The sequence below is a fragment of the Scyliorhinus canicula genome, chromosome 10, assembly GCF_902713615.1.
Source record: "Scyliorhinus canicula chromosome 10, sScyCan1.1, whole genome shotgun sequence".
Taxonomy (NCBI): Eukaryota; Metazoa; Chordata; class Chondrichthyes; order Carcharhiniformes; family Scyliorhinidae; genus Scyliorhinus; species Scyliorhinus canicula.
This window is the reverse complement of record NC_052155.1, coordinates 107,600,236-107,626,641: the sequence shown is the minus strand read 5'-3', so window position 1 is coordinate 107,626,641 and position 26,406 is coordinate 107,600,236. Positions and strand designations below refer to the sequence as shown.

Genomic DNA, 26,406 nt, shown 5'->3' with positions numbered 1-26,406 from the left:
TCCACCTCCCTCCACAGCTCATCCCCCATTGAGGTGAGCTGGTTGCTGTGCTGCGACTCGGCCTCCTTCACTTTCTTCATCTTCTCACCCAGCTCTCTCACCTCGGCCGATGTCTTTGCCACAGCTACTCTCACCGGGGCGATTGCCCGTCCACCAGTGACTTCAATGCGACCGCCATCTCCTTCCTCAAAGCCTCCATGTGCCTCGCAAACTGCTTTTCTAGCTCCACCACCATCACCTCGGTCATCTTCTCCACTGTAAGTAGTGCGGCCCCACCATGCGGTCCGGCCTCCGCCAACTTGTCAGCACTTTTGCTCGTCCTCTCATTCAAGGGGAGCCCGCGTTTTCTCCCTTCCTCAACGGTGCTTTTCGCATCCTTTAACGGCTTATTATTTTTCCTTTTTCTCACCCTTCCTTCTTCATTCTCAAATTTCTTTAAAACTTCTTTCTCTTCTTTTTTTTGTATACCTCCAGAATTTCCCTGGGACCGGGCTTCAGTCTTCTTACCACATTCTAGGTGGGAGCCATCTGAAGTGGGACATCTCACCTACATTGCGCCCAGGCTTTGGGCCTGCTGCCTCGGCCTCCGCTTGGCTCCACCCCCGCTGCTACCTTCAAATTTTCAGGGGAGAGTAAAAACAGAAAAAAATCTTTCTCTTTTCTACTTGTGGTCTTTGAGGCCTTCAGCTTTCAGGATGCTCCTTGGGGAATAAGTCGTGATCCCCACTCATCCTCCATGTGCAGGCGTCCTGCCAAACCCACCGGGACCAGTCTCTCCCCTCCGCTCCGTGAAACGGAGCTTTGATCCTATCACTGGGGGAGGGAGGCAGGGCAGACCCCGGAGAGGTTTATTCTTTGCCAAAAATTTGCAGAGAACCCCCGAGAAAGACCGTGATATCGCGGACCGGCAGGAGCTTCTTCTGAACGAGGCCGCTCCACTCACAGATGCCACCATAAGTCCCCTGACCCACAACGTTTAATAGATTGTGGTATGGGGAGCACACGGCCCACTCTACAGGTGTGGTACAGCGGAAATGGAAAAGTATTTTTAAAGCAAAACAATGTGTATTCTATGAACTCAAGTTAACCTTTTTAAAACATACAGTTAACATCTTAGCAACCATTAATTCAAATACAACCCCCAAAGAATACAACACTAAGTAATCCTTACTAAATTCCCAAACAATATTCAGCAGAAAAAAGACCTTTTTAAACACAAAGATCAGATTCAAACTTGCTATTGAGAACAGTTACCGCGTTGAAATCAGCAAATGAACATTCATAAGCTTGCAGAGATTCACACACATCCTGCTGTGATTTCAGCTTCTCCAAAACTAAAATGAAACCAAACCCACCCTGCAGCAAAAAGCCTAAAGCAAAAGTAAAAAGCTGACAGACAGCCCAGCTCCACCCACTCTCTGATTGGCTAAGTGAACTTAAAGTAAACACCCATTTCTTAAAGGTACTCTCACTACAGATATTTATATACACACCCATTTATAAACACCCATTTCTTAAAGATACTCTCACATGAGACCATGAATGCATAGGTGGTTCCCGACATATCTCAGTGGGAAACTCAACCCGCCTTTAATGTCAGGAGAACAAAATTCAAAATGAATTTCCTGCCGGCAGGAAACTGGCTTTCCTCTCATGCCAAACTTAGTGAGTCTGTCCATCATGGTACCCGCTGCTTGTGGAGCAGACAATTCTGTCCGACAATTCCAAACTCAGAAATGCAGCAAATTCTCCACTATCTTTGTGGAAAAAATGCTGTTTTAGAATATACAGACACTTTGTGACATTAGTACCTTGTTGTGAAGCCCCAGAGAGGCTATAATGCACAACAATGCTTTTTACCATTGGTATCTTTTGCAGTGGACTGAAGAACAGAGGTGAAAGGTTCGAGTCTCTCACTGAATGGACTACCTTGTATAATGGTTGGTAGACTGGGAAATATCAGGGAATATAGGACTAACTATAGTACATTTTCAATTGTGTTTTTAAAAATCAGAGATTTTTCAGAGAATGTCTCTGTACCCATCTTAGAACCTGATTTAACTATCAATTAATGCAGTGTTCTTCAAACTTTTTTTCCGGGGACCCATTTTTACCAACTGGCCAACCTTCGGGACCCAACCCGGCCGACCTTCGCGGTCCACGTCGGCTGACCTTTGCGACCCACACCGGCCGACCTGCGTTACCCACCATTTTCTCTTACTTTGTTTGCTGCTGACAAAAATGGAGGAAATGGTTTTGGGTCCCTTTGGCTCTCGTACATGCTCCTTCAATGGAACCTGTTGGATGCAGGTAAAGCCTTCGGGTGTCGGAAAGTATGGGGTCTCCATCTGTCCAAAATTCTGCATTTTTTTCCCTTTAAAATCTTATCAAATAAAACCGCCCTGAACTTGGTAAAGAAATATAAAAATAAAATGAATAAAATAAATGAAAAAAATTAATATTAAATGAATAAAATGGATAACCCCGCCCCCCCCCCCGAACTTGTAAAACAAAAATCTGCGACCGTTTAAAAAAAAAGTGGCCTCACTGTGCATGCGGCCCGGTCATTGGCGCGGATCTGGCTCGCATGCGCAGTGTGGCCGCATTTTGTTTACATGTTCGCGGGCATTTTGAAGGCTGCTTGCAGCCAGTGTTCTTAACAGCCGATGCTGCGGCAAATTTGCGCGATCAGGAGCACCGCGACGGACAGCTCCGCGACCCTCCCGACACCTGCCCCCGAGTTTGACAATGCCTGAATTAATACCACGTTGTTCTTCCTGCATAAATAAGGCTGTGCAGCTTATTTTACTAAATATTACCAGGTGATGAATTTTAATAAACATGACTTACAATGTCTTCAGTGCAGTTGGGGAAATTTTAGATCCATGGACAGGATCAGTTCGGACTCTTCGACTCGCAGTGTAATACCCTTGTATAAGCCTCTCGGCCTCAGAGGTAAGTTCAGCTTGCTGGCTTCTGACAAATGCTAGCAGCTGATCAGAATATATTTTATGTCAGGATACAAACTCATCAGAAATATTTCAGAGGAATAATTTTGCCTTGATTCCTAAATCTTCAGCAAATTACTTTTTTAATTCATTAAGTGAAACAACTAATTTCATAAATGGGTATTAATTAAAGAGCTTTTAATGTACAAATCAATTTCAGTTTTGAAACTATTCTCTACCGGTGACTGACACTTAACTTTAGTCCATCAAGTAAAATGTCTAAATTCTTCACCTTCAGAAAATGGAAAGACTAAGATTAAGGCTGGAAAAGCTGATTTATATTTAGAAACCATAATAAACACAAAGGTCCAATAGGAATTAGTCATTGTTTTGTCCCCTGCTAAGTAGATTTTCATTCAAAAACTAATCTTCACCGTGTTCTTTGAGGAGAGATCCTAAATTATTTGTATTGATCTTATACTTAAAAAGTAAGCCCAATGAAAATCAACATTTGCATTGTTGTTTGCATTCTAAAGTTGCAAAAATGCATTTTTCCATTTGACATTTATTTTACAGCTTACCCTTACATTTGTAAAATCTTAATACTTAGCCCCATGAAGCTATCCAAGTTGTTCAGAGATTGTTCAAAGTTGTTTTTGCATTTGTTTTTCATCTTTAATTATCATCATATATATTTTAGTTTACAATAGTTGCTCAAATTATAGATCCTTTTGTGACAGGAGCTTTAATTCTTACAGCATCAAACTGCCACATACAGCCAATAAATTCTCCTTTACGTGAGAGAAGTCACACAAATAGTCAATACAAGTGTTTTTGCGCTGGATCCTCAAAATAAAATACATAAAGATAAAAACAATATAATTACAATTTATGATTGTGCTAGTCTCTTTCATGACAGGCTGTAGCTTCTTAGATGAGTTGATGCTTTAATTAAAATGAAAGCTTTGTAAAGTATAGTATTTTTATTAAATTGTGAGACTTCTTATAGCTGAATTTCCAGAATGTTTCCATTGTTGTTGAACTAACATTATTGATAACATATTTTACTCACATCAATACACATTTGCAATGCATCTGAAGCCTTATCCTGACCATCTCTAACATGTGCTATCTGACCTTCAACTCCCAGATCAAGTGACCCCATATGCAGTACAGAGTGTACCATATAGTAAGTATCCAATACTGGAATCCACAACCAAAATCAGCTATTATCATGACATTTCCTCTTTCTAAAAAAAACATTACATACTAGTTTCTATTAGGACAAAATAGGCTGTGAGTATAACCTACTCAAGTACACAAAGTCTCTTAACTATTCATTCTCACTCTGTTTCGATCAGTCTGTGTAGGAGTAGGAGTGAGGTGTAGGAGTGCCTGGAGATGGTGTAACTCCTCGGGTGTGGGTGGTGGATGGATCCACAAACTAGGAGTGGGTTAAGAAGAAAGGAGCTGTTGGAGCCAGAGAGTTTTCGTGGCGCCCACAGGTTAAGATGACGGAGGGCAAAGGGCTTGTTCTGCCCGCCCAGTGGTCAACGGAGCATTTAGTGGAATTTCTGAATGCTAAGGTCAGCCAGTAGAGGAAGGAGACTTTGGAGAACCTGTCCAAAATAGTGGAGGTGGTTAAAACAGCTATTGAGAGAGTGGAGCAGAGGCTGGAGTCCCAGGGATGGGCGATCCAGAAAGTGGAGGAGGCGGTGGGGGAGCTGGAGGAGCTGCTGGCCTAGTTGTTGGCCGGGATGGGGATGATCCGGGAGACCCAGAAGAGGCTGAAAGAGAAGGTGGAGGATCTGGAAAACCACTCCAGATGACAAAATTTGTGGATCGGGTGGATGCCCGAAGGCATCAAAGGTGTTGAGACAGGCACTCAAGTGGCCAAAATGAAGAGCAGTTGATGGGAGAGGGGGCCCCTACCGCCCCTAGAGGTCAACTGAGTGAACAGGGTGTTGATGCGGAGGCCGCAAGGATGATAGTGAGGCAGTTGCACCGCTTTCTGGATAAAGAGAAGAATCTTTGGTGAGCGAGGCAGACGAGGAAGTGCACCTGGGAAGGGAACGAGCTGCGGGTGTATCAAGGTCTGGGTGCAGAACTGGAAAGGAGGAGGGTCGGTTTCAATTGGGTCAAGGCTAGCCCTCTTCAAGGGGGTGAAGTACAGGGTGCTGCACCTGGTGCGCCTCTGGGTGACCTTTTTAGAAGCGAGAATATTATTTTGGCACGCCAGAGGTGGCGATGGAATTTCTGAGAGACAATGGACTGGCAGGAGAAGGAGGACATTGAACTTCGGAGGAATTTGTGAGGTTTCATTGTTCTCGGTGAGGGGGTTGGGGGGGCGGTGGGGGGAGACATCCCCCACCAGGCTGGTCAGGTGGAACGTAGGGGACTGAATGGGCTGGTCAAACAATCACGTGTTTGCACACTTGAGGAGGCTGAAGCCAGAGGTGGCCTTTTTACAAGAGACACACTTAAAGATAGGGGTCGGATGAGGTTCAGGAAAGGGTGGGTGGGGCAGGTGTTCCACTCCAGACTGGACATGAAGACAAGGGGGGGTGGCGTTTGAGATGGGGAGCATTGTGGCAGATCCGGGGGGAGGTTCCTGATGGTGAGTGGGAAGCTGTAACCCTGTGGCTCGGGATTTGGGAGCAGGTTGTGCTAAGAAATTAAATGAAAATGAAAATCGCTTATTGTCACGAGTAGGCTTCAAATGAAGTTACTGTGAAAAGCCCCTAGTCGCCACATTCCGGCGCCTGTTCGGGGAGGGTGTTACGGGAATTGAACCTTGCTGCTGGCTTGCCTTGGTCTGCTTTCAAAGCCAGCAATTTAGCCCAGTGAGCTAAACAGCCCCTGTTTAGAGGGTAGCCTCTGTTTAGAGAGGATAGAGATATTTTGCAGTACTTCTACAAGTTAATTAGTATTAGTAGTTTATTATTTTATTTATCTTCGTTATCTTTATCACGCAGTTGTTTCATAATAAATTATTAAAATTCATAGTTCTGTAGGTCATCAGTTACTTTGGCCAGTTTACAGAACATGATATGGTACCAGGCTTTGTGATTTACTAAATCTGAATCACTAAAGACAACTTTGAAATAAAAGGAAGAAAACGCATCTTTGCTACTAACCTATTGGCACTGGTGCTCAACGCGAGGTAAAACCTCGAAGCCTGGGATGGAAGGCATCACGGGACCTCAAAAGCTTCAGATTACCGGTAATCAAGATGAAAATTGGAGGGTTTTTAAGCAACAGTTTGAACTCTACGTTGCAGTCCTTGGTCTGCAGGCATAGCCCAATGAGAGGCATATTGTGTTGCTGCTCACTGTAGCAGGTCCCCAAGCAACTGAAATCTTTGAAAACGAGGCCGGCAGCAAAAGAATCCTTCAAACGTTATATATTCCGTATATATTCACGCAGAACACGGGAAATGCATTCGGCAGCCAAATAAGAAACGTGCTCCCTGTGCGGGCGGCCGACCCGTCCTCCATTTTATGTCCGCGATGTGGCAAACGGCATTTGCCACGGCTAATAGAAAAACATGTGCCATCTGTAATGGCAGGAGTCATTTTGCAACCCAATCTTATTCAAGGAGAAGGCCTGAACAAAAAAAATGTATCAGCGCTATTGATGAAGTGTGTTTAGAGGACACATTCTTTGTAGACATGATTGTTGTGTTCTGTGTTATGACCGTGATAATTCCTCGGGTGAAGGAGCTGCGCTCCTGAGGAAGGAGCAGTGCTCCGAAAGCTAGTGATTTGAAACAAACCTGTTGGACTTTAATGTGGTGTTTTAAGACATCTAACTGTGCCCACCCCAGTCCAACGGCGGCATCTCCACATCATGTGATAATGATGTACACAGAACGTCTAGTTATTAAACTAGAAAGATGATTTACTAAGAAACACGTAGAGCTTTAACTAACTAACTATAATACAGGCGATGGCTAAATGAATTCAGTGAATTCTCCTGGAGCTACTCAAAGTGCGACTATTCTCTTGTACGACTTACTACCAACTGACGGGTGTCTCAAGTCACTGATGGATCTCTATCACCATCTGCTGGTTGGAGGTCATACCGATAACTATATACATTGATATGTACTTGCATATCACCACATCTCGCTTCCTTTGGAAGTATTTTTAAAAAAAAAATTTTATTCTCCTTTTTCACAATTTTTCTCCCGAATTTACAACAATGAATAACCAACAACAAATATCTCAAACTCCATAACAGTAACAACGATCCCATCCTCCCACCATGCCTAGACATCAGCCCGCATGTTAACATAAACAAATGACAAAGAAAATAAAAGGAATCAGGGATTACCCATAGCCATCTTCAACATACACAGCCCCGCTACCCCTGCACCCCACCCACCCTTCCCCCACCAACTAATGTTCGATGTTATCCAGTTCTTGAAAGTGCATTATAAATAGTGCCCATGACTTGTAGAACCCCTCCGAGCTTCCCCTCAGTTCGAACTTAACCTTCTCAAGGGTCAAGTATTCCAACAGGTCTCCTCGCCACGCCAGGGCACAGGGTGGAGAGGCCGTTCTCCATCCCAGCAGGATCCGCCTTTGGGCTATCAACGAGGCGAAGGCTATGATAGATAGATAGAACAGTACAGCACAGAACAGGCCCTCCGGCCCTCGATGTTATGCCGAGCAATGATCACCCTACTCAAACCCACGTATCCACCCTATACCCGTAACCCAACAACTCCCCCCCTTAACCTTACTATTAGGGCACTACGGGCAATTTAGCATGGCCAATCCACCTAACCCGCACATCTTTGGACTGTGGGAGGAAACCGGAGCACCCGGAGGAAACCCACGCACACACGGGGAGGACGTGCAGACTCCGCACAGACAGGGACCCAGCCAGGAATTGAACCTGGGACCCTGGAGCTGTGAAGCATTTATGCTAACCACCATGCTACCGTGCTGCCCTGATACTGCCTCCGCACCCGTTTCCAACCCTGGCTGATCCGACACCCCGAATATGGCTCCCGGGGACCCGGGTCCAGCTTCACATGCACCACCTTGGAAATTACCCTAAACACCTCCTTCCAGTACTCTCCAAGCTTTGGACAGGACCAAAACAAAAGAACGTGATTAGCGGGGCGCCCCCGCAACGTTTACACACATCTTCTACCCCTTCAAAGAATTGGCTCATCTTTGCCCTCGTGAGGTGTGCCCTGTACACCACCTTCAGCTGTATCAGCCCCAACCTCGCACATGAGGTGGAGGCATTCACTCTCTGGCGCACCTCACACCAGACCCCCTCCTCTATAACCTCTCCCAATTCTTCCACCCACTTCGCTTTGATCCACTCCAGTGGTGCCTTATCCTTTTCCAACATAGCTCCGTATACCACTGACACTGTCCCCTTCTCCAGTCCACTTGCCGCCAGCACCTCCTCCAACAACGTGGAGGCCAGTTCCACCGGGAAACTCTGTATCTCCTTCCTGGCAAAGTCCCGAACCTGCATATACCTAAACACTTCTCCCTGCTCCAGCCCATACTTCGTTTCCAGCTCCCTCAATCCTGCAAATCGACCCCGAGGAAACAAATCTTTTAGAGTCTTAATCCCCTTCTCTTCCCATTTCCGAAAGCTTCCGTCCCACCTCCCTGGCTCAAATCTGTGGTTCTCCCGGATCGGCATTTCCCTCGACCCTGCCCCCAACCCGAAGTGTTGACGAAACTGCCTCCAGATTTTCAATGAGACTATTACTACCGGACTCCCTGAGTATTTCCCCGGAGCTATCAGGAGCGGGGCCGTTGCTAGTGCCTTCAGCCCCGGCCCCCTGCACAAACTCTCCTCCATTCTGACCCACTGGGAATCAACCGCCCTGACCCAGCTCCGCACCTTCTCCACATTCGCCGCCCAGTAGTAGTACATCAGGTTCGGGAGACCCAAACCCCCTGCCTGCCTTCCCCTCTGTAGCAGCACCTTCCTCACTCTGGCCACCTTCCCTCCCCATATAAACGAGGTAATCCTCCCCTCAATCTCCCTGTAAAAGGACTTTGGCAGGAAAATCGGTCGGCATTGAAAAATAAACAGAAATCGCGGCAACACATTCATTTTAACCGCCTGCACCCGACCCGCCAGTGACAGAGGGAGACCATCCCATCTCGCCAGGTCAGCTTTCACTCTCCCCACCAAACTAGTGATATTGTATCTGCGAAGACTTCCCCACTCCCGGGCAACCTGCACCCCCAAATACCTAAAGTGAGTCCCTGCCCTACGGAATGGCAGCCCCACCACCCCTGCCCCCACACCCGGTTGAGGCACCACAAAATACTCACTCTTGTCCAAGTTCAGCTTGTACCCAGAAAAAGACTCAAATACCTGCAGCAACTCCAATATTCCTTCTATCGATGCACTCGGCTCCGACACATACAGCAGCAAGTCGTCGGCATACAAGGACACCCTGTGCTCTATCCCCCCCCCCCCCCATACTATTCCTTTCCACCCTCCCGAACGTCTTAATGTGATGGCCAACGGCTCAATCGCAAGCGCAAACAGCAGGGGGGGACATAGGACTGCCTCGTCTCACAGTGGAGAAGAGAAGTATCTCGAACTGATATTGTTCATGAGGACACTCGCCTTCGGCTCCTTATATAATAACTTTACCCAGTTCACAAATCTTGGTCCAATCCCAAACCGTTCCAGCACTGCCATCAGGTACCCCCATTCCACCTGATCAAACGCCTTCTCGGCGTCCAGTGCCACCACCACCTCTGTTTCCTTCCCTTCTGCCGGTGCCATAACGACATTCAAGACCCTCCTAATATTTGAAAACAGCTGCCTCCCTTTCACGAACCCTGTCTGATCCTCACCTATCATCTTCGGAGGCACCCCTCCAGCTTACCCGCCAGTACCTTTGCGTCTACATTAAGAAGTGAAATGGGCCTATACGACCCACACTCCGTTGGATCCTTATCTTTTTAAGCAACAGTAAAATCGATGCCTGCCCCAAGGTTTGCGGCAGCACTCCCTTCCCTATCGCCTCTTCAAACATCCCTACCATCAGGGGTGCCAACTTATCCTTAAAGTTTTTATAATATTCCACCGGAAACCCATCCGGCCCTGCCACCTTCCTCGACTGCATCCTCCCAATCGCGTCTTTTATCTCCTGCTCCAATATTGCTCCTTCTAATGTAGTCTTGTCTCCCTCCCCTAGCCTCGGGTACTCTAACCCATCCAGAAATTCCACAATATCACAGTCTCCCCCCGGGTGGCTCTGACCTGTATAACCTCTCGTAGAATTCCTCAAAAACCTTGTTAATCAGCTCCGGAGCCACCACCAACTTCCCGGCCCTATCCCTTACCTGAAGAATTTCCCTTGCTGCTGCCTCCCTCCAGAGCTGACCTGAGTTTCCATGCTCATAAACTGCACTCCTCTCTCGCCTCAGTTGGCGCACCGCCTTCCTGGTGGATAGTCGGTCGAAGCTCGCCTGTAGTTCCTTCCTCTTTCCCAGCATCGCTGGGTCCCCATCCTCCGCATAATTCCTATCTGCCTCCAACATCTCATCTATTAGCCTCTGCCGCTCCAACCTCTCCTCTTTGTCCACCCTGGCCTTAAACAAAATTACCTCACTCCTCACAACCGCCTTTAGAGCCTCCCAGACGACTGCCATTGACACCTCACCTGTACAGTTGCATATTCCTTAATTACCTTTCCAATTTTTTCACAGAATACTTGGTTCCCCAAAAGCCCCACATCCAGTTCCCACCCCGCCCTCTGCACTACCCCCTTCTCCAGCAACATATCCACCCAATGTGGCGCGTGATCTGACACAGCAATTGCAGAGTATTCCGACCCCTTGACTCCAGCCAGCAAAGCCTTTCCCACCACAAAAAAGTAAATCCGCGAGTATACCCTATGGACTGCTGAGAAAAACGAGTACTCCCATTCCCCTGGGTGCAGGAACCTCCAAGAATCCACCCCTCCCATTTCCACCATTAGCCCAGCTAGCACCTTTGCCCCCTCTGATGGGACCAGCGAGCGCGGCCGTGATCTGTCCAACCTTGGCTCCTGCACCAGGTTCCAGTCCCCCCCCCCCCACAATCAGCTCATGTGTGGTCCAAGTCAGGAATGGCTCCAAACACCTTCCTCGCAAATCCCACATCGTCCCAGTTGGGACCGTCTACACTTACCAGCGCCACTAATATCCCGTCCAGCGCCCCGGCCACAATCACATATCTACCCCCCTGATCTGCCACTACCTTCTCCATCTGGAAGCGTATCCTTTTGCTGACCAACACTGCTACCCCTCGAGCCCTTCCATCAAATCCAGAGTGAAACACTTGGCTAACCCAACCCTTTTTAAGTTTCACCTGGTCCTTCACCCTCAAGTGAGTCTCCTGCAGCATTGCCACATCGGTTTTCAGACTTTTAAGATGCGCAAGCACCCTTGACCTCTTGGCCGGACCTCCTAGACCTCTCACGTTCCACGTAACTATCCTTACTGGGGGTCTCTCACCACCACCCCCCCCCCCCCCCCCCCCCCACCTTTCTTATCCACCATCAACCCACCGCCCTTTGGAAATATTAACATTTACAATGTGACTTTGCTTTACACAACATGATATGCATGATAACTTTAAACATGTAATGTACACAGTTTATTACAAGTTCAGTCTGTCTGGTTTACGACCTAATCTGCTTGATCTCCTGAGCGATGGCTGAATTGGCGATCGTGTTCCACCTTCATTTGTTGTTGGTGTTCCTGCTTGTTCCGTATTCAATGCTGTGGATGTTTCTCTGGTTGTTGGCTGTGATAGGTGGTCTGTATCCTCTTCAAGTGTTTTGGGGTTACATACCAGCTCTTCTGCTGGACTCAACATGAAAGGATGTTGCACTTTCAACAGCACTCTTCAGTTTCTTCACAGAACTGAAGCAGCCTTAGTAAGGACCAGAAATTAATGCGGACCCGCCTGTTGCCATTTCCATTAGCATCCTCCAGTCTGACCGTATCACCTGGATGCAGTGGCTGGAGCTTCCTTGCAGATCTATCATAGAACGCTTTCTGCCTCCTCTTCTGAAGAAGCAGTTTTCGCTCCAGTCCTCGGTCCACGGAGTGAGTTGTGATGGAAGGCACGGTCGTTTGCAGCTGTCTATCATTAGCAGCTGTGCTGGTGACAGCCCATTGATAAGTGGTGTTGAACGATAGCTCATGAGCACCAGATCAATGTCTTCCCGGCTGTCAATGGTTTTTTTTTAGCTGCTGTTTAATAATGTGCATGCCCTTTTCTGCCTTCCGTTTGACTGGGGATATAGAGGACTTGAAGTGATGTGCCTGAAATCATTGTGATGGGCAGATTCAGTCCACTCATAATTTTGAAAACAGGGACAATTGTCAAACATAACAATGCTTGGTATTCCATACCAGGCAAAACTCTCATGAGCATGTCGGATGACACACCAAGCAGTCGGAGTTCGCCAACTGTGCTACCAGTTGGTAATTTGAGATGTAGTCAATAACCAAAATGTAGTCTTTTCCATTGAAGTGAAAAAGAGACTGGAAGAGACGCAGTGACGAGACTGACATGTAGTTGCATATCCTCATCACCCAGGTGTACCTCTTTAATGCCCATGGCTCGAGAAAGCATGTCAGCGACAGCCAGGTGCTTGCCTGGTGTGTAGATCAGGTTGAAATCGTAGTGCTGGCACTTCATCATCATGCGCTGGATTCTCGGGGACATCCCGGACAAATCCTTCTGCACAATGGATACAAGTGGCCTGTTGACCGTCTCCACAAGTAACGTCGGAAGACCAAATACATAATCATGGAGCTTGTCCAAACCCGTGACAATCCAAGGCATTCTTTTTCAATTTGCACATACCTGCGCTCCATCTCGGATACCCCTCTGGATGTGTGCCACAGGCAGACAACTGTCATCTGCACCCTGCTGCAGCAACACCGCTCCTAGGCCATCCTTAGACGCATTGGTGAGATTTTGGTCTATTTCGGCGGGTCAAACAAGCGCTAGGACCGGCGCTGTCGTTGGCGAGATACACAATGCTTGCCACTCCTGCTCATGTCTGGGAGACCATTGGAACACTGTGTCCTTTTTTAAATCAAATCTTATAGTTGAGACGTTTTAGAGGCCAGGCTGGGAACTGGGAATAAACTTGCCAACAAAGTTGATTAGCCCTAGTATCCGTAGGATGCTTTTTATATCCGTGGGACATGGCATCGTCAAACTGGCCTTTATCTTCTCATTAACCGCCGCACACCATGTGCTGTGAGCCTGCCCCCCCCCCCCCCCCAAAGAAGGAATGCCATCAGCCCCGAGTTGACATTTTGCTTTATTTAGCTTCAGACCATTTTTCTTTATCCATTGTCGGACTCTGAGAAGCCCTTTCATTGCGTGTGGACCCCCAGATTATTATATCATCGACATAAACGTGGACGCCTGGTAACCCTTCAACTATGTGCTCCATGGCATGATGAAAATTAATGCCGAATGCCATCCTCATAAGCAGTAGGGACCAAATGGTACGTTAAAGGTGCACAGCCTTGTGCTCACTTTATCCAGCTTGAGCTGCCAGAAGCCTTGTGACACTTCCAACTTGCTGAAACATGTTGCTCCAGCCATCTCGCACATTAATTCAGAATTGGGTAGTGCTCCCTTTTGATGTTAAGGTTCAGGTCTTTGGGGTCCATGCTATCCACAGGTTGTTATTCCTCTTTTTTACGCACAGAATAGAAGTTAACTCAGTCAGTAGGTTCCTCTATGCGTCTGAGGACACCTAGAGCCATCATTCTGTCCAACTCAGCCTTACGTTTGTCCTTCAGTGGCGCTGGAACACGTCTCGGCACATGTACAACTAGCTTCGCATTCTCCTTCAATTTGATGCAGTAGATAAAGGCAGAGTGCCAAAACCTTGAAATATTTCCGGAAAGTCCTTTATGATAGATTCTACAGATGCGTGTGGGCGTGGTGCCATGCTTTCTGCAGTGAACACCCGCTTAACAAGCCCAAGCACTTCACACGCTTCCAGTCTGATGAGCGATTTGCGCTCTGTCTCCACTATGGAAAATGTGATCATACACGTCCTGTCCTTGAAAGTTACTTCAAGCTCACATGCTCCTAATGTTGTGATCTGATGACCATTCTAGTCTTTCTGTACTATCTTTCAGTAATGACCTTCAAATCATTTTGATTCGATTTTTAGCCGTTTCAACGCTGACAAAGTGATCAGATTGGCCTTCATTCCCGTGTCCAGCTTGTATTTGGTTAACGTTCCATTAACCATCAATGGAATCGTTCATCAATTTTCTATGGTCTTAGCATCCACATCACTATGGCTGCAAACGGTGAGGGAAAATTTGCCGTTTGCCGAAATCATGTCGATGCATATCTCATTATCTACACTAATTGTTCCTGTTTGGTCAACTGTTGGACGCAAGAGACATCGCCTAACGAAGTGATTCCTTCTGCCACACTTGTAACTGACTTTCCAAGTGCAGGACATCGCCGTGGCAAATGTCGATTGCCGCATTGCTGGCACAAAATGGCTGATCCGGACAGCCACTCAAAATGGCCGCCCGCACCGCAACCACGTTTATTTTTTGACTGCGTCATAGTGCTTATGTCGCTGGCGTCTTCTTCTCAATTGGTGCCAAAATGTTGCAGGTTGAGCATACTAATCTCACTTGCATGGCAAATCTTGATGACATTTTCTAATTTCAGGTCTTCTTCCCTCAATAACCTCTCATGTACTTTGTCATTTGATAAACTGGACACTCTAATCATGGAGAATTGACGAGTTTAAAGTTCTAAAATTACACGATTGCGCCTTCAATGGCAAGTCGGTTACAAAGGAATCAATAAATTCACTTGCTTTTTGGGTCTGCATACGAAACATATAATGTTCAAACCTTTCATTTTTTTTCGGAGAGCAATGTTGATCAAAGTACTGTAGTACTTCATTGAAGCTCTTGCTTTCGTCTTCGCTGTTGAAGGCAAAGGTATTGTATATTTCTATTGCTTGATGACCCGCTACCATGAGAACCTACTCAATATGCCTCTCGTCAGACTGTACCAAGGGCTGGAACATAGAGTCTAAATTGCTGCTTGAAAACATGCCAATTTTCATCTACATTACCCAAGACTTGAAGCTGGTGGGGTGCCTTCAAACCTTCCATCTGTAACTTCACAGTCTTTCTGTACCTTGAGTTCCAGGTGGTTGTAATTCACCAGGTCGGCAGAAGAATTTTCTGTTTTCTTTCTTCAGCCTTTTTCGCCCCATCTTCTCCGTTGTTATTTTTAATTGTTCTGCATTCCTTGTACCATGTTATGTTCTGAGTATTGACCGTGGTGACGATGTACACAGAACATCTAGTTGTTTAACTATAAAGATGATTTATTAACAAATACATGGAAAGATAACTAACAAACTATAATACAGACAATGTCTACTAAATGAATTCAGTGAGTTCTCCTGGTGTTACTCGAAGTGCAACTATTCTCTTGTATGACTTACTACCAACTGGCAGGTGTCTCAAGTCACATGGTGGATCTTTATCACCACCTGATGGTCTGAGGTCGTACCGATAACTATATACATTGATATGTACATGCACAATGATCTCCAGCAAAGACAGGGAGACTCGAGTGACACCACGTAACAATGTATATATACCAATCTGCAGTGAATAGTGAATTGGAGGCAGATAATCATAAGGATAAATGGACAATGCCATTAAAGATAAATGGCATAGTGATAACAATCAAGCTTGACACTGGTGCGAGGCCCAACCTCATCAACCTGTCCGATGTAAAAAAAGCTGCCAATTGAACCAAAAACAGTTACCAGAACCTTATTGTTAAGAGATTACAATGGTAACAAAATCTTGTCTTTAGGAGCATGTGAGCTTGAGGTTGATGTAAAGAACAAAACTCATAAATGGAAATTTTCTGTGGTGGTGGCTGACCGCGAGTCTTTAATTGAAGTTGAGGCGTGTGAGGAGCTGCAGGTAATCCGACGAGTCTACAGTGCTGCAACCAGCCCTCATCCTTCAGGAGACTTCATACTGAGTGATTTTCCTGAAATTTTCCAAAGTTTTGATACGTTACCGACAAGATTCAATTAAAGGAAGATGCAAAGCCTGTGATTCATGCGCCGAGACTTTTGCCTGAGCCATTAAGGGTTAAACTAAAGACAAAGCTGGAAAGATTGACTGCCTTGGGTGTCATTAAGTGTATTGGAGCCCCCACAGACTGGGTTAACTCCATGGTCTATGTAAAGAAGCGCAATGGGGACTTAAGAATCTGCATGGATCCATAGGATTTGAATCTCAATATCAAAAGAGAACACTACCCTATACCAAAGAGGGAGGAGATAACTTGTGAAATGGCAGGAGCAGCCTGTTTCAGCAAATTGGACGCGTCACAAGGCTTCTGGCAACTGAAAGTAGATAACGAAAGCATTAAATTATGCATATTCAACAGACTCTTTGGGAGATATTGCTTTTTAAGAATGCCATTTGGCATCATCTTGACTTCGGAGATCTTTCATCGTGCCATGGAGCATATAGTTGAGGGAATCGCAAGGGTCTGTCTGTTTGTGGATGACATTATTATTTGGGGGTCAACCCAGAAAGAGTATGATAAATGGCTTCTCACGGTCCTAAAAAGTAGCAAGAAAAATGGTCTGAAGTTGAAGAGGGTGAAATGTCAAGTCGGGGTGCACAGTATCACCTTCCTTGGAGACAAACTGTCCGGACAAGGTGTTCAGGCCAATCAAGACAAGATAAGAAAAATTTTGCAGATGCCATGCCCTACAGATAAAAAAGGCATTTTAAGAATGCTAGGCATGATAAGTTTTATGGGCATGTTCATTCCCAACTTGGCAGCCAAAACAGAGCATCTGAGGGAGGCCATGAAGAAAAATACAACATTCCAGTGGTCCAGCAACCATGAACAAGAGTAGCAGGCATTGCAGGTTTTGCTTACCATGGCGCCGGCTCTCACCTTTTCTGACCCAGCCAAAAGTACAAAAATCTCAACTGATGCATCACAGGATGGTTCGGGAGCGACCCTACTCCAGCAGAATCTGGAAGGAGACTGGCTGCCAGTGGCGTATGCGCCCTGGGCGATGTCTGACACTGAATGGAGATACGCACAAATCGAAAAAGAGTGTCTCAGGCTCATTAATGGGCTCACAAAATTCCATGATTATGTGCATGGTCTTCCAAGCTTCATTGTGGAGACTGACCACAGGCTACTGGTCGCCATCATAAAAATAAATCTTAGGGAGATGTCGCCAAGAATTCAGCGAATGATCATGAAGTTGCAAAGGTATGGAATGAAATGAAAACCGCTTATTGTCATGAGTAGGCTTCAATGAAGTTACTGTGAAAAGCCCCTAGTCACCACATTCCAGCGGCTGTCCGGGGAGGCTGGTATGGGAATCGAACCATGCTGCTGCCCTGCTTGATCTGCTTTAAAAGCCAGCGATTTAGCCAAGTGAGCTAATGACTTTGAGTTAGTGTATACGCCGGGTAAACATCCTATTGTGGCTGACACGCTTTATCTTTATCAGCAATGTGGAACTACCCCAGCTGGATAAGGACGTACAGGTTCACGTAAACATGGTGACAGAGTCTCTGCTAGTCGCTGACAACAATTCAAAAATAATTAAAAACGAAACAGCCGAGGATACCTGCAATGGTGAGAAAGTGTATCAATGAAGTATGGCCCAAAGGATCCTGTTTGAGTTTCTACAATATTCTAGCAGAACTAAGTGATGTGATTGGGTTTCTGCTGCGGAATCAGTGGATTGCGATTCCACAGACACTACGGTCAATGATCCTCGTTAAGTTGCATGAAGGGCACTTGGGGATGGAAAAGTGCAAGAGGAGAACTATGGAGGCAGTCTATGGCCTGGGATCAACCGGGACATTGAGTTGAATTGTGAAACATGCAAAAGATTTCAGCGCAAGCAGAGCAAGGAACCTGTGCAGATGGGCAAGACAGTCACAACTCCATGGCAGAAGGTTGGCATGGATCTTTTCCATTTAAATGGAAAGGAATACCTTCTGATCTTGGACTATTTCTCTAACTACTCGGAGATAGCACAGTTGTCGAATTCTACGGCAAGATGTGTTATTAAAAATGTCAAAAAATATTTTGTCCGACACGACATTCCGAATGTGGTCATGAACAATAATGGTCCTTGCTTTGACTGTTATGAGTGGACAGAATTTACGTGGCAGTGTGACTTCCAACATGTTACTTCCAGTCCGCATTCCCCTCAATCGAGTAGCAAGGCTGAGAAAGGAGTGCATATCGTCAAGCAGCTCTTAAAGAAAGCACAGGACAGTTGCTATGATACATACCTTGCGCTCCTCAGCTATTGTTTGGCACCACTAGTCAATGGCCTCTTGCCTGCTTAAATGCTGATGAATAGGCAACTGCGAACGAGTCTAACTCATTTTCCTCATGAATCCGTAAACCATTTGTTAGGAAGACAATTGACCTCTCGGAAAAGAAGGCAGAAAGGATTCTATGATAGGTTTGCCAAAAGACATTAATCTCTGCAGCCAGTGGATACAGTGAGAATAGAAGACTCCAAAGGAAATGGATGGTCTAAACAGACAAAGGTTCTGCAACAAGCAAATCCAAACTTGTATCCCATTATAACGGGATGAAGGTGCTGTCTTGAGAAGGAATAGAAGAGCTTTGCTCAAAGTACGGTAACCGATTATGATGCAACCACCAGAAGTAGCATGTAACAGTCCTGAAACATCTGAAGAACTTGCGGAACAAACACAATAGGAAGATGATATATCAATACACAGAGAACATTAAACTCAAGCAATAAACACTAAAGAAAATGAAGAACTTTTGCAAGTTCAGGAGTATGGTGATCCACCACTGTATATATATGTGTGTGCGTCTATTAGGATATGTACAATAGTACCTGCAATTACAGGTTTGCGGGTAAGCCTCTGCCGGCTAGCTCCGCCCACAGGGAGCAGTATAAATATTCATGAGCTCTCCTGAGCTGCCATTCTACAGCTGCAGTTGAGGGAATAACATCTCACGGTAATAAAGCCTCTCTTGTACCGTTTTGTGTCTTTGTGTGCAATTGTTAGCGCATCAATTTATTACCGTGAGATTTCCCACATCATGGACATCAGAATTAAACCCAACCGCCTGCAGCTGGATCCGCAATCAGCGAACGCCAGAAAAGACTTTAACCACTGGCTGGCTGTCTTCGAGCCTACATCACCTCAGCGGATCCTTCAGCATCGGAAGCTCAGAAAGTGCAACCACTTTACTCAAGGTTGAGCTCCGGCGTGTTCCCGCTGATACAGGACACGCCGACCTACGCCCGTGCTATGGAACTGCTCAAAAAAAATTATGTCCAGTCGACGAACACTCTGTTTGCGAGGCATGTACTCTCCACTCGCGTCCAGCAACCGGGTGAGTCGATTGAGGACTTCTGGCGGGCCCTTATCCCTCCAGTATGGGACTGCGAGTGCCAGGCCGTCACGGCCACGGAACATTCCAACCTCCTCATGCGAGATGCTTTTGTGAAGGGTATTGCATCGGACATCATCTGGCAACGACTGCTGGAAAGACTTTAGCGCTCTCTATGACGGCCGCTTCCCGTAACGTGCAAACCTACCCCGCCCACTCATCCTACCGCGCGGCCCACCCATCCTACCCCTCGTGGACCCCGCAACTGACCCCCCCCCGACTGGGGCCTCTCCCGCGCAGTATTCCTGCGCTACTCGCCACACCGCGCACCCTGGGGGTCCCCGCTGCTACTTCTGCGGCCAGCAGAAGCACCCCCGCCAGCGCTGCCCGGCCCGCGCCGCGACCTGCAAATCTTGTGGCAAGAAAGGCCACTTTGCAGCGGTGTGTCAGGCCCGCGCAGTTGCCGCTATCACGCCCAACCTCTCCCCCTCTCCCCAGCCGATCGCACAATGGGCCCCGCCATCCGCAGCTCCCGGGGCCACGTGCGATCAGTGGGCGCCACCATCTTTCACCGCCCCTGCAATGTGCACACCATGGGCGCTACCATCTTCCTCCCCCGACTCAACGTGAGATCAGTGGGCACTGTCGTCTTGTCCCGCCCCCGCAATGTGCGCTCCATGGTTGCCGCCATCTTGCCCCGCCCCGCAACGTGCGCTCCATGGTCGCCGCCATCTGGCGCTGCCCCCACAACGTGCGCTGCATGGGCGCCGCCATCTTCTTCCCCGCAGGTACTTCGGACGCTGCCATTTTGTCCTCCCCTCGGGACTGGACCACGGGACCTGGGTCGCTGCCGCTACTCGTCGGAATCTTCAGACGATCGCCCGCTATTAGCCTCCATGACGCTCGACCAATCCCGTCCTCGCAACCTGGCTACCGCTTCAACGACAGTGCTCATCAACGGCCACACGACCTACTGCCTACTTGACTCCGGGAGCACCGATAGCTTCATTCATCCGATCCCTCGTGGTCCATCCCGCCAACCAGCGGATCTCCCTGGCTTCCGGATCCCACTCTGTTCCGATCCGGGGCTTCTGTCTGGTCAAGCTCACCATACAAGGCATGGAATTCAGCCGTTTCCGCCTGTACGTTCTCCCCAACCTCTATGCGACACTTTTACTCGGCCTGGACTTCCAATGTAACCTCCAGAGCCTCACCCTCAAATTCGGCGGACCACTACCCCCACTCACCATTTGCGGCCTCACGACCCTCAAGGTTGACCCTCCCTCCCTCTTTGCCAATCTGACTGCAGATTGCAAACCCGTCGCCACCAGGAGCAGACGGTACAGCACCCAGGACAAGACCTTCATCAGGTCCGAAGTCCAGCGGCTACTTCGGGAGGGTATTATCGAGGCCAGCAACAGTCCCTGGAGAGCCCAAGTGGTGGTGGTTAAAACTGGGGATAAACACAGGATGGTCGTGGACTACAGCCAGACCATCAACCGGTACACGCAGCTCGACGCGTACCCCCTCCCTCGCATATCTGATATGGTCAATCAGATTACACAGTACCGGGTCTTCTCAACAATTGACCTGAAATCCGCCTACCACCAGCTCCCCATCCATAAATCGGACCGTCCCTACACTGCCTTCGAGGCGGACGGTCACCTCTATCAATTCCTTAGAGTTCCCATCAGCGTCACTAACGGGTGCTCGGTATTTCAACGAGAAATAGAACATAGAACAGTACAGCACAGAACAGGCCCTTCGGCCCTCAATGTTGTGCCGAGCCATGATCACCCTACTCAAACCCACGTATCCACCCTATACCCGTAACCCAACAACCCCCCCCTTAACCTTACTTTTATTAGGACACTACGGGCAATTTAGCATGGCCAATCCACCTAACCCGCACATCTTTGGACTGTGGGAGGAAACTGGAGGACCCGGAGGAAACCCACGCACACAGGGGGAGGACGTGCAGACTCCACACAGACAGTGACCCAGCCGGGAATTGAATCTGGGACCCTGGAGCTGTGAAGCATTTATGCTAACCACCATGCTACCCTGCTGCCCGAATGGACCGAATGGTTGACCGGTACAGACTGCGGGCCACGTTTCCGTACATAGATAATGTCACCATTTGCGGCCATGACCAGCAGGACCATGACGCCAACCTTCTGCACACCGCATCTCTCCACAACCTCACTTATAACAAGAGAAGTGCGTATTCAGCACAGACCGCTTAGCCATCCTCGGCTACGTAGTCCAAAACGGACTACTGGGGCCCGATCCCGACCGCATGCGCCCCTTCATGGTGCTTCACCTCCCCCACTGTCCCAAGGCTCTCAAACGATGTCTAGAGTTCTTTTCTTACTATGCCCAGTGTGTCCCACAATACGCGGACAAGGCCCGCCCACGCAATTTCCCCTCGCGGCCGAGGCACAACAGGCCTTCGCCCGTATTCGCTCAGACATAGCCAAGGCCGGTATGCACGCAGTAGACTGTGGTGATCACAAGTTAACCAGATGCAACACAACTGAGCGACCACTAGAGGGAGCACGGGAGAGCCATATAAATAGATCAGGACAGGAAGTGGAAAACACTACACAGCAGGCGGGCTGGTAAGCAGGACACACAGCAAGCAAAGCTGGTAGTTAGCACTGGAAGGTAGTTCTAGGTCGAGCTCTGGAAACTGAACGAACTCACAATAAAGCATCTTCTCCACACTTGAGACTACGAGCTTTATTAAGACACGAGGAACAACACATGGTACCAGCAGTGATTTCAGGACGCTTACGACAGGACAACTCAGCTGCAGATACAGAAAGCACAAAATGGCATGGAAATCTCCTACTGGACATTTGGCTGGGGAAGACATCGCTAATTCGAGGATGTGGCATGGATACCCACCTCAGCTGGACACGACTGGTAATGTAAGAAATGTCTGGAAAAGGTTTAAACAAATGTTCGATTTTTATCTCATAGCTAATGATGTAGCAGAAGCCTCAGACAAAATTAAAATAGCAATTCTCATCGAAGGGCCTGTCAATAGGAAAGTGTATAATGGATTTAAATACTCAAAAGGTGAAGACAGGAACAGCTTACAAACGTTACTAAACAAATTTGAAGAGTACTGTGAGAAATTTGAACAGCAAGGCATGCTCACAGTCCAACCTGCACAGAGTGATGCAAGACTTAAAAAATCACAAAAAGATCAGGAAATCGCGAATGCACAGTACAGATCAAAAAGAAGAAATAACATGAATTTTTCACAAAGCCAAAACGCTGAAATCCAGTCCAGATCGGAAAGAAAAGGTAACTTACAACTTTTAGAAAAAAAAAACGCTGAAATCCGCGATAAAATGGCGTCGGAGCACATTTTGCAGTCTATGGTAAGCAAAGAACTACAAATCGCGTCTGCGCATGCGCCGGAACCGGAAGTCGCGCATGCGCAGTTTACAAAAGATCGCGGCGCCGATCGTTATGCGCATGCGCAAGCCGCGCATGCGCAGTCAAAAAAAGTCTTCGTCGCGGACCGTCATGCGCATGCGCAAGCCGCGCATGCGCAATGGACACCGAACCGCACAAGGAAAGAAAGCCGATTTGCGCATGTGCAAGTCGTTCCTACGCGTGACGTCATGACGTCTGAGAATCCTGACCACGCCCACTTAAAAGGGAAATGCCCGAAAATTGAAACCAAGACACTTAAAGTGGTAAAACCAAATTTTCTTGCCTCAGAACACAGAAAAACGCCTGAACTTAAACCAACAGTGAAAAACAACTTGCACAAAACCTTGGAAAAAGCTGCCTTCACCACACACAGTGAAGCGAACAAAAAGAATTCCGAAACAACAAAAGATGATTTGTTTTTCGACGATTACCTCTCAGACCTGACTGAGACAGTCGGATATGCTTATCACAGCATCAGCGACACGGTCGCAAAGTACAACACGAACCAACTCGTGGTAGATGAATCCAACCAAAATGCTTTGGTTTTCGAAGAATACTACTCAGACATAGCTGAGTCAGTCGGATATGCTTATCACAGCATCAGCGACACGGTCGCAAAGTACAACACGAACCAACTCGTGGTAGATGAATCCAACCAAAATGCTTTGGTTTTCGAAGAATACTACTCAGACATAGCTGAGTCAGTCGGATATGCTAATCACAGCATCGGCGACATGGTCGCAAAGTTCAACACGAACCAACTCGTGGTAGAAGAAGCCAACCAAGATGAAATGGCTTTCAAAGAATACTACTCAGACATGGAGGAGTTATTTGGACATGCTGATCACAGCATCAGCGACACCGTTGCAAAGCTCAACACGAATCTACTCATGGTGGATGAATCCAACACCATGGTGCCATGGCAGCTCGTCGATACATTGGATGACAGCAATACCCAAGACGAAGACGACGCCACACAGAGAGCACAGGAAGACTCCACGGAGCGAGCGATGACAGGCTCCACAGTGCGAGTGATGAAAGACGCCAACAGGGATGCAAGCAAACACTCCCGGGCGGACACCAAGCATGAACAAGACCATGAAGGTAAACCCGCTGTACCTGAGCAACCGCAAGCAGACTATGAAAGTCTACCAAGCTCACAGGAACAAGAAGAAAGAGCGGACTATGAAAGTCCAACACGCTCACAGGAACAAGAAGAAAAAGCAGACTATGAAAGTCCAACACGCTCACAGGAACAAGAAGAAAGAGCAGACTATGAAAGTCCAACACGCTCACAGGAACAAGAAGAAAGAGCGGACTATGAAAGTCCAACACGCTCACAGAAACAAGAAGAAGACAATGCACCTCTGCCCACTGCATGCGAAGACAGTGACAAGGTGATCACACTCAACGTACAGGATCACAGTGAGACTGACAGTTCTCAGCTTGTCTGTACCGAAGCACAGAGCGAAAACAGTGACAAGGTGCTCGCACTCGACGTACAGGATCACAGTGAGACTGACAGTTCTCAGCTTGTCTGTACCGAAGCACAGAGCGAAAACAGTGACAAGGTGCTCGCACTCGACGTACAGGATCACAGTGAGACTGACAGTTCTCAGCTTGTCTGTACAGAAGCACAGAGTCGGGCCACCCAACAGTCCAGAGAGACGATGCCGAAAGAAACCATGCAGATTCTGACTCCAGAAGAGGAGCACCTGGAGTCCAGAGACATCAAACAAAAAGAAACCATGCAAATTTTGACTCCAGAAGAGGCGCACCTGGAGTCCAGTGAGACAACATCAACAGAAATCATGAAGATTTTAACTCCAGAAGCGGAGCACCAAGAGTCTAGAGAAACCACGTCAACTGAAATCATGCAGATTTGGACTCCAGAAGAGGAGCGCCGAGAGTCCACAGACACCGCGTCAAATGTAATCAAGAAGACTTTGACTCCGGAAGACGAGCACCAAGAAAGCAAAGATGCGGAATCCAATTCTCCACAACTGATTGATGTCACCTGCACCGATGCAACATCAGATCATTCGCACCACTCGCGAGACGGAATGCTCAATGACTCAAATTATCCACTCGGGACACTCATAGAGTATAACAAGAAAAACAAAAGTCAAAAGAAACACAGCAAGAACAAAAACAACATGAAGCGCGACAAGACCAACAACAATAGCAAGAAGCACAGCAGAAACGAGAACGACAACAGCAAGAAGAAAAGCAACATGAAGCGCGACAAGACAAACAACAATAGCAAGAAGCACAGCAGAAACGAGAACGACAACAGCAAGAATAAAAGTAACATGAAGCGCAACAAGACAAACAACAACGTCAGGCACAAAGATAGCGACAACGACAGGGACAGAAACAACAAGAATGGCAACAAACACAACAAAGTCAGGAACAAAGATAGCGACAACACCAAAGACAGAAACGACAAAAACAGCACCAAGACCGGCAACGAGAACAACAAAGTCAGGAACAACGACAGTGCCAACACCAAAGACGGAAACGACAAAAACAGCGACAAGTACGGCAACGAAAACAACAAAAACAAGAACGACAGAAACAACAGCAATGAAACAACGATTTGTACACAATGGAACTACTTGGCAGATGACGGACAATGCCACAGCGCATGGCAAAACGATGACAAGACTACAAACATGTCATGGGATGACGACGAATCGCATAAACACACGTCTGCTCCAGAACGAGCAAGCACACCAGCATCCAAGGCGGATGAGACAATAAATCAACACCACAAGCACAGAAAAAAAAAAAGTCCATGCCAGTCAACATCAGTGATGTGACCATGTAGACACCTCGGGATGACGCATTGGGTACTTAAGATAACAAGGAACACCAACAACATTCACAGCGGACTTGCAATATCAATATCACCACGTCATCAACAACAAAAAGAAAAAAAGCTCTGAACAAATTCATCAAGTTTGGACTCATAAATGTTTTTATTAAGATTGGACATATAAATACATTGGCTTTGTTAACTAAGGCAATAGCATCATCACTTGTATAGATACGCATATCATAAGTTACTGTTTTGTATAAAATTTCTTTAATGATGTACAGAAACTATGTAATGAGAAAAAGGGGGATGTGGTGATCGTAGATTGACCAGATACAAAACAACAGAGCAAACACGAGCGGGAGAGCTATAAATACACTGGGACAGGATGTACAATTTTCTTTAACGATGTTCAGAAAATATGTTAAGAGAAAAAGGGGGATGTGGTGATCACAAGTTAACCAGATGCAACACAACTGAGCGACCACTAGAGGGAGCACGGGAGAGCCATATAAATAGATCAGGACAGGAAGTGGAAAACACTACACAGCAGGCGGGCTGGTAAGCAGGACACACAGCAAGCAAAGCTGGTAGTTAGCACTGGAAGGTAGTTCTAGGTCGAGCTCTGGAAACTGAACGAACTCACAATAAAGCATCTTCTCCACACTTGAGACTACGAGCTTTATTAAGACACGAGGAACAACACATAGACAAGACACTGCCCTTCCAAGTAGAGAG

At 47.2% G+C, this 26,406-nt stretch overlaps 1 protein-coding gene across 7 annotated transcripts in view; it reads right to left on the bottom strand.

Moving 5' to 3' along the window:
- The window catches only part of mcmdc2 (minichromosome maintenance domain containing 2), a 196,078-nt gene that overhangs the window by 29,078 nt on the left and 140,594 nt on the right, over positions 1 to 26,406 (bottom strand). For 5 of the 7 annotated variants that reach the window (XM_038809519.1, XM_038809521.1, XM_038809520.1 and 2 more), the window contains one exon: positions 2,851 to 2,993. The exons of 1 other annotated variant lie outside the window; for it this stretch is intronic. In XM_038809519.1, the coding sequence (XP_038665447.1) occupies positions 2,851 to 2,993 (143 nt within the window). Of the gene's footprint in view, positions 1 to 2,850; positions 2,994 to 3,857; positions 3,894 to 26,406 lie in introns of those variants that run through there. One more of the 7 variants, XM_038809526.1, reaches the window with a different exon arrangement.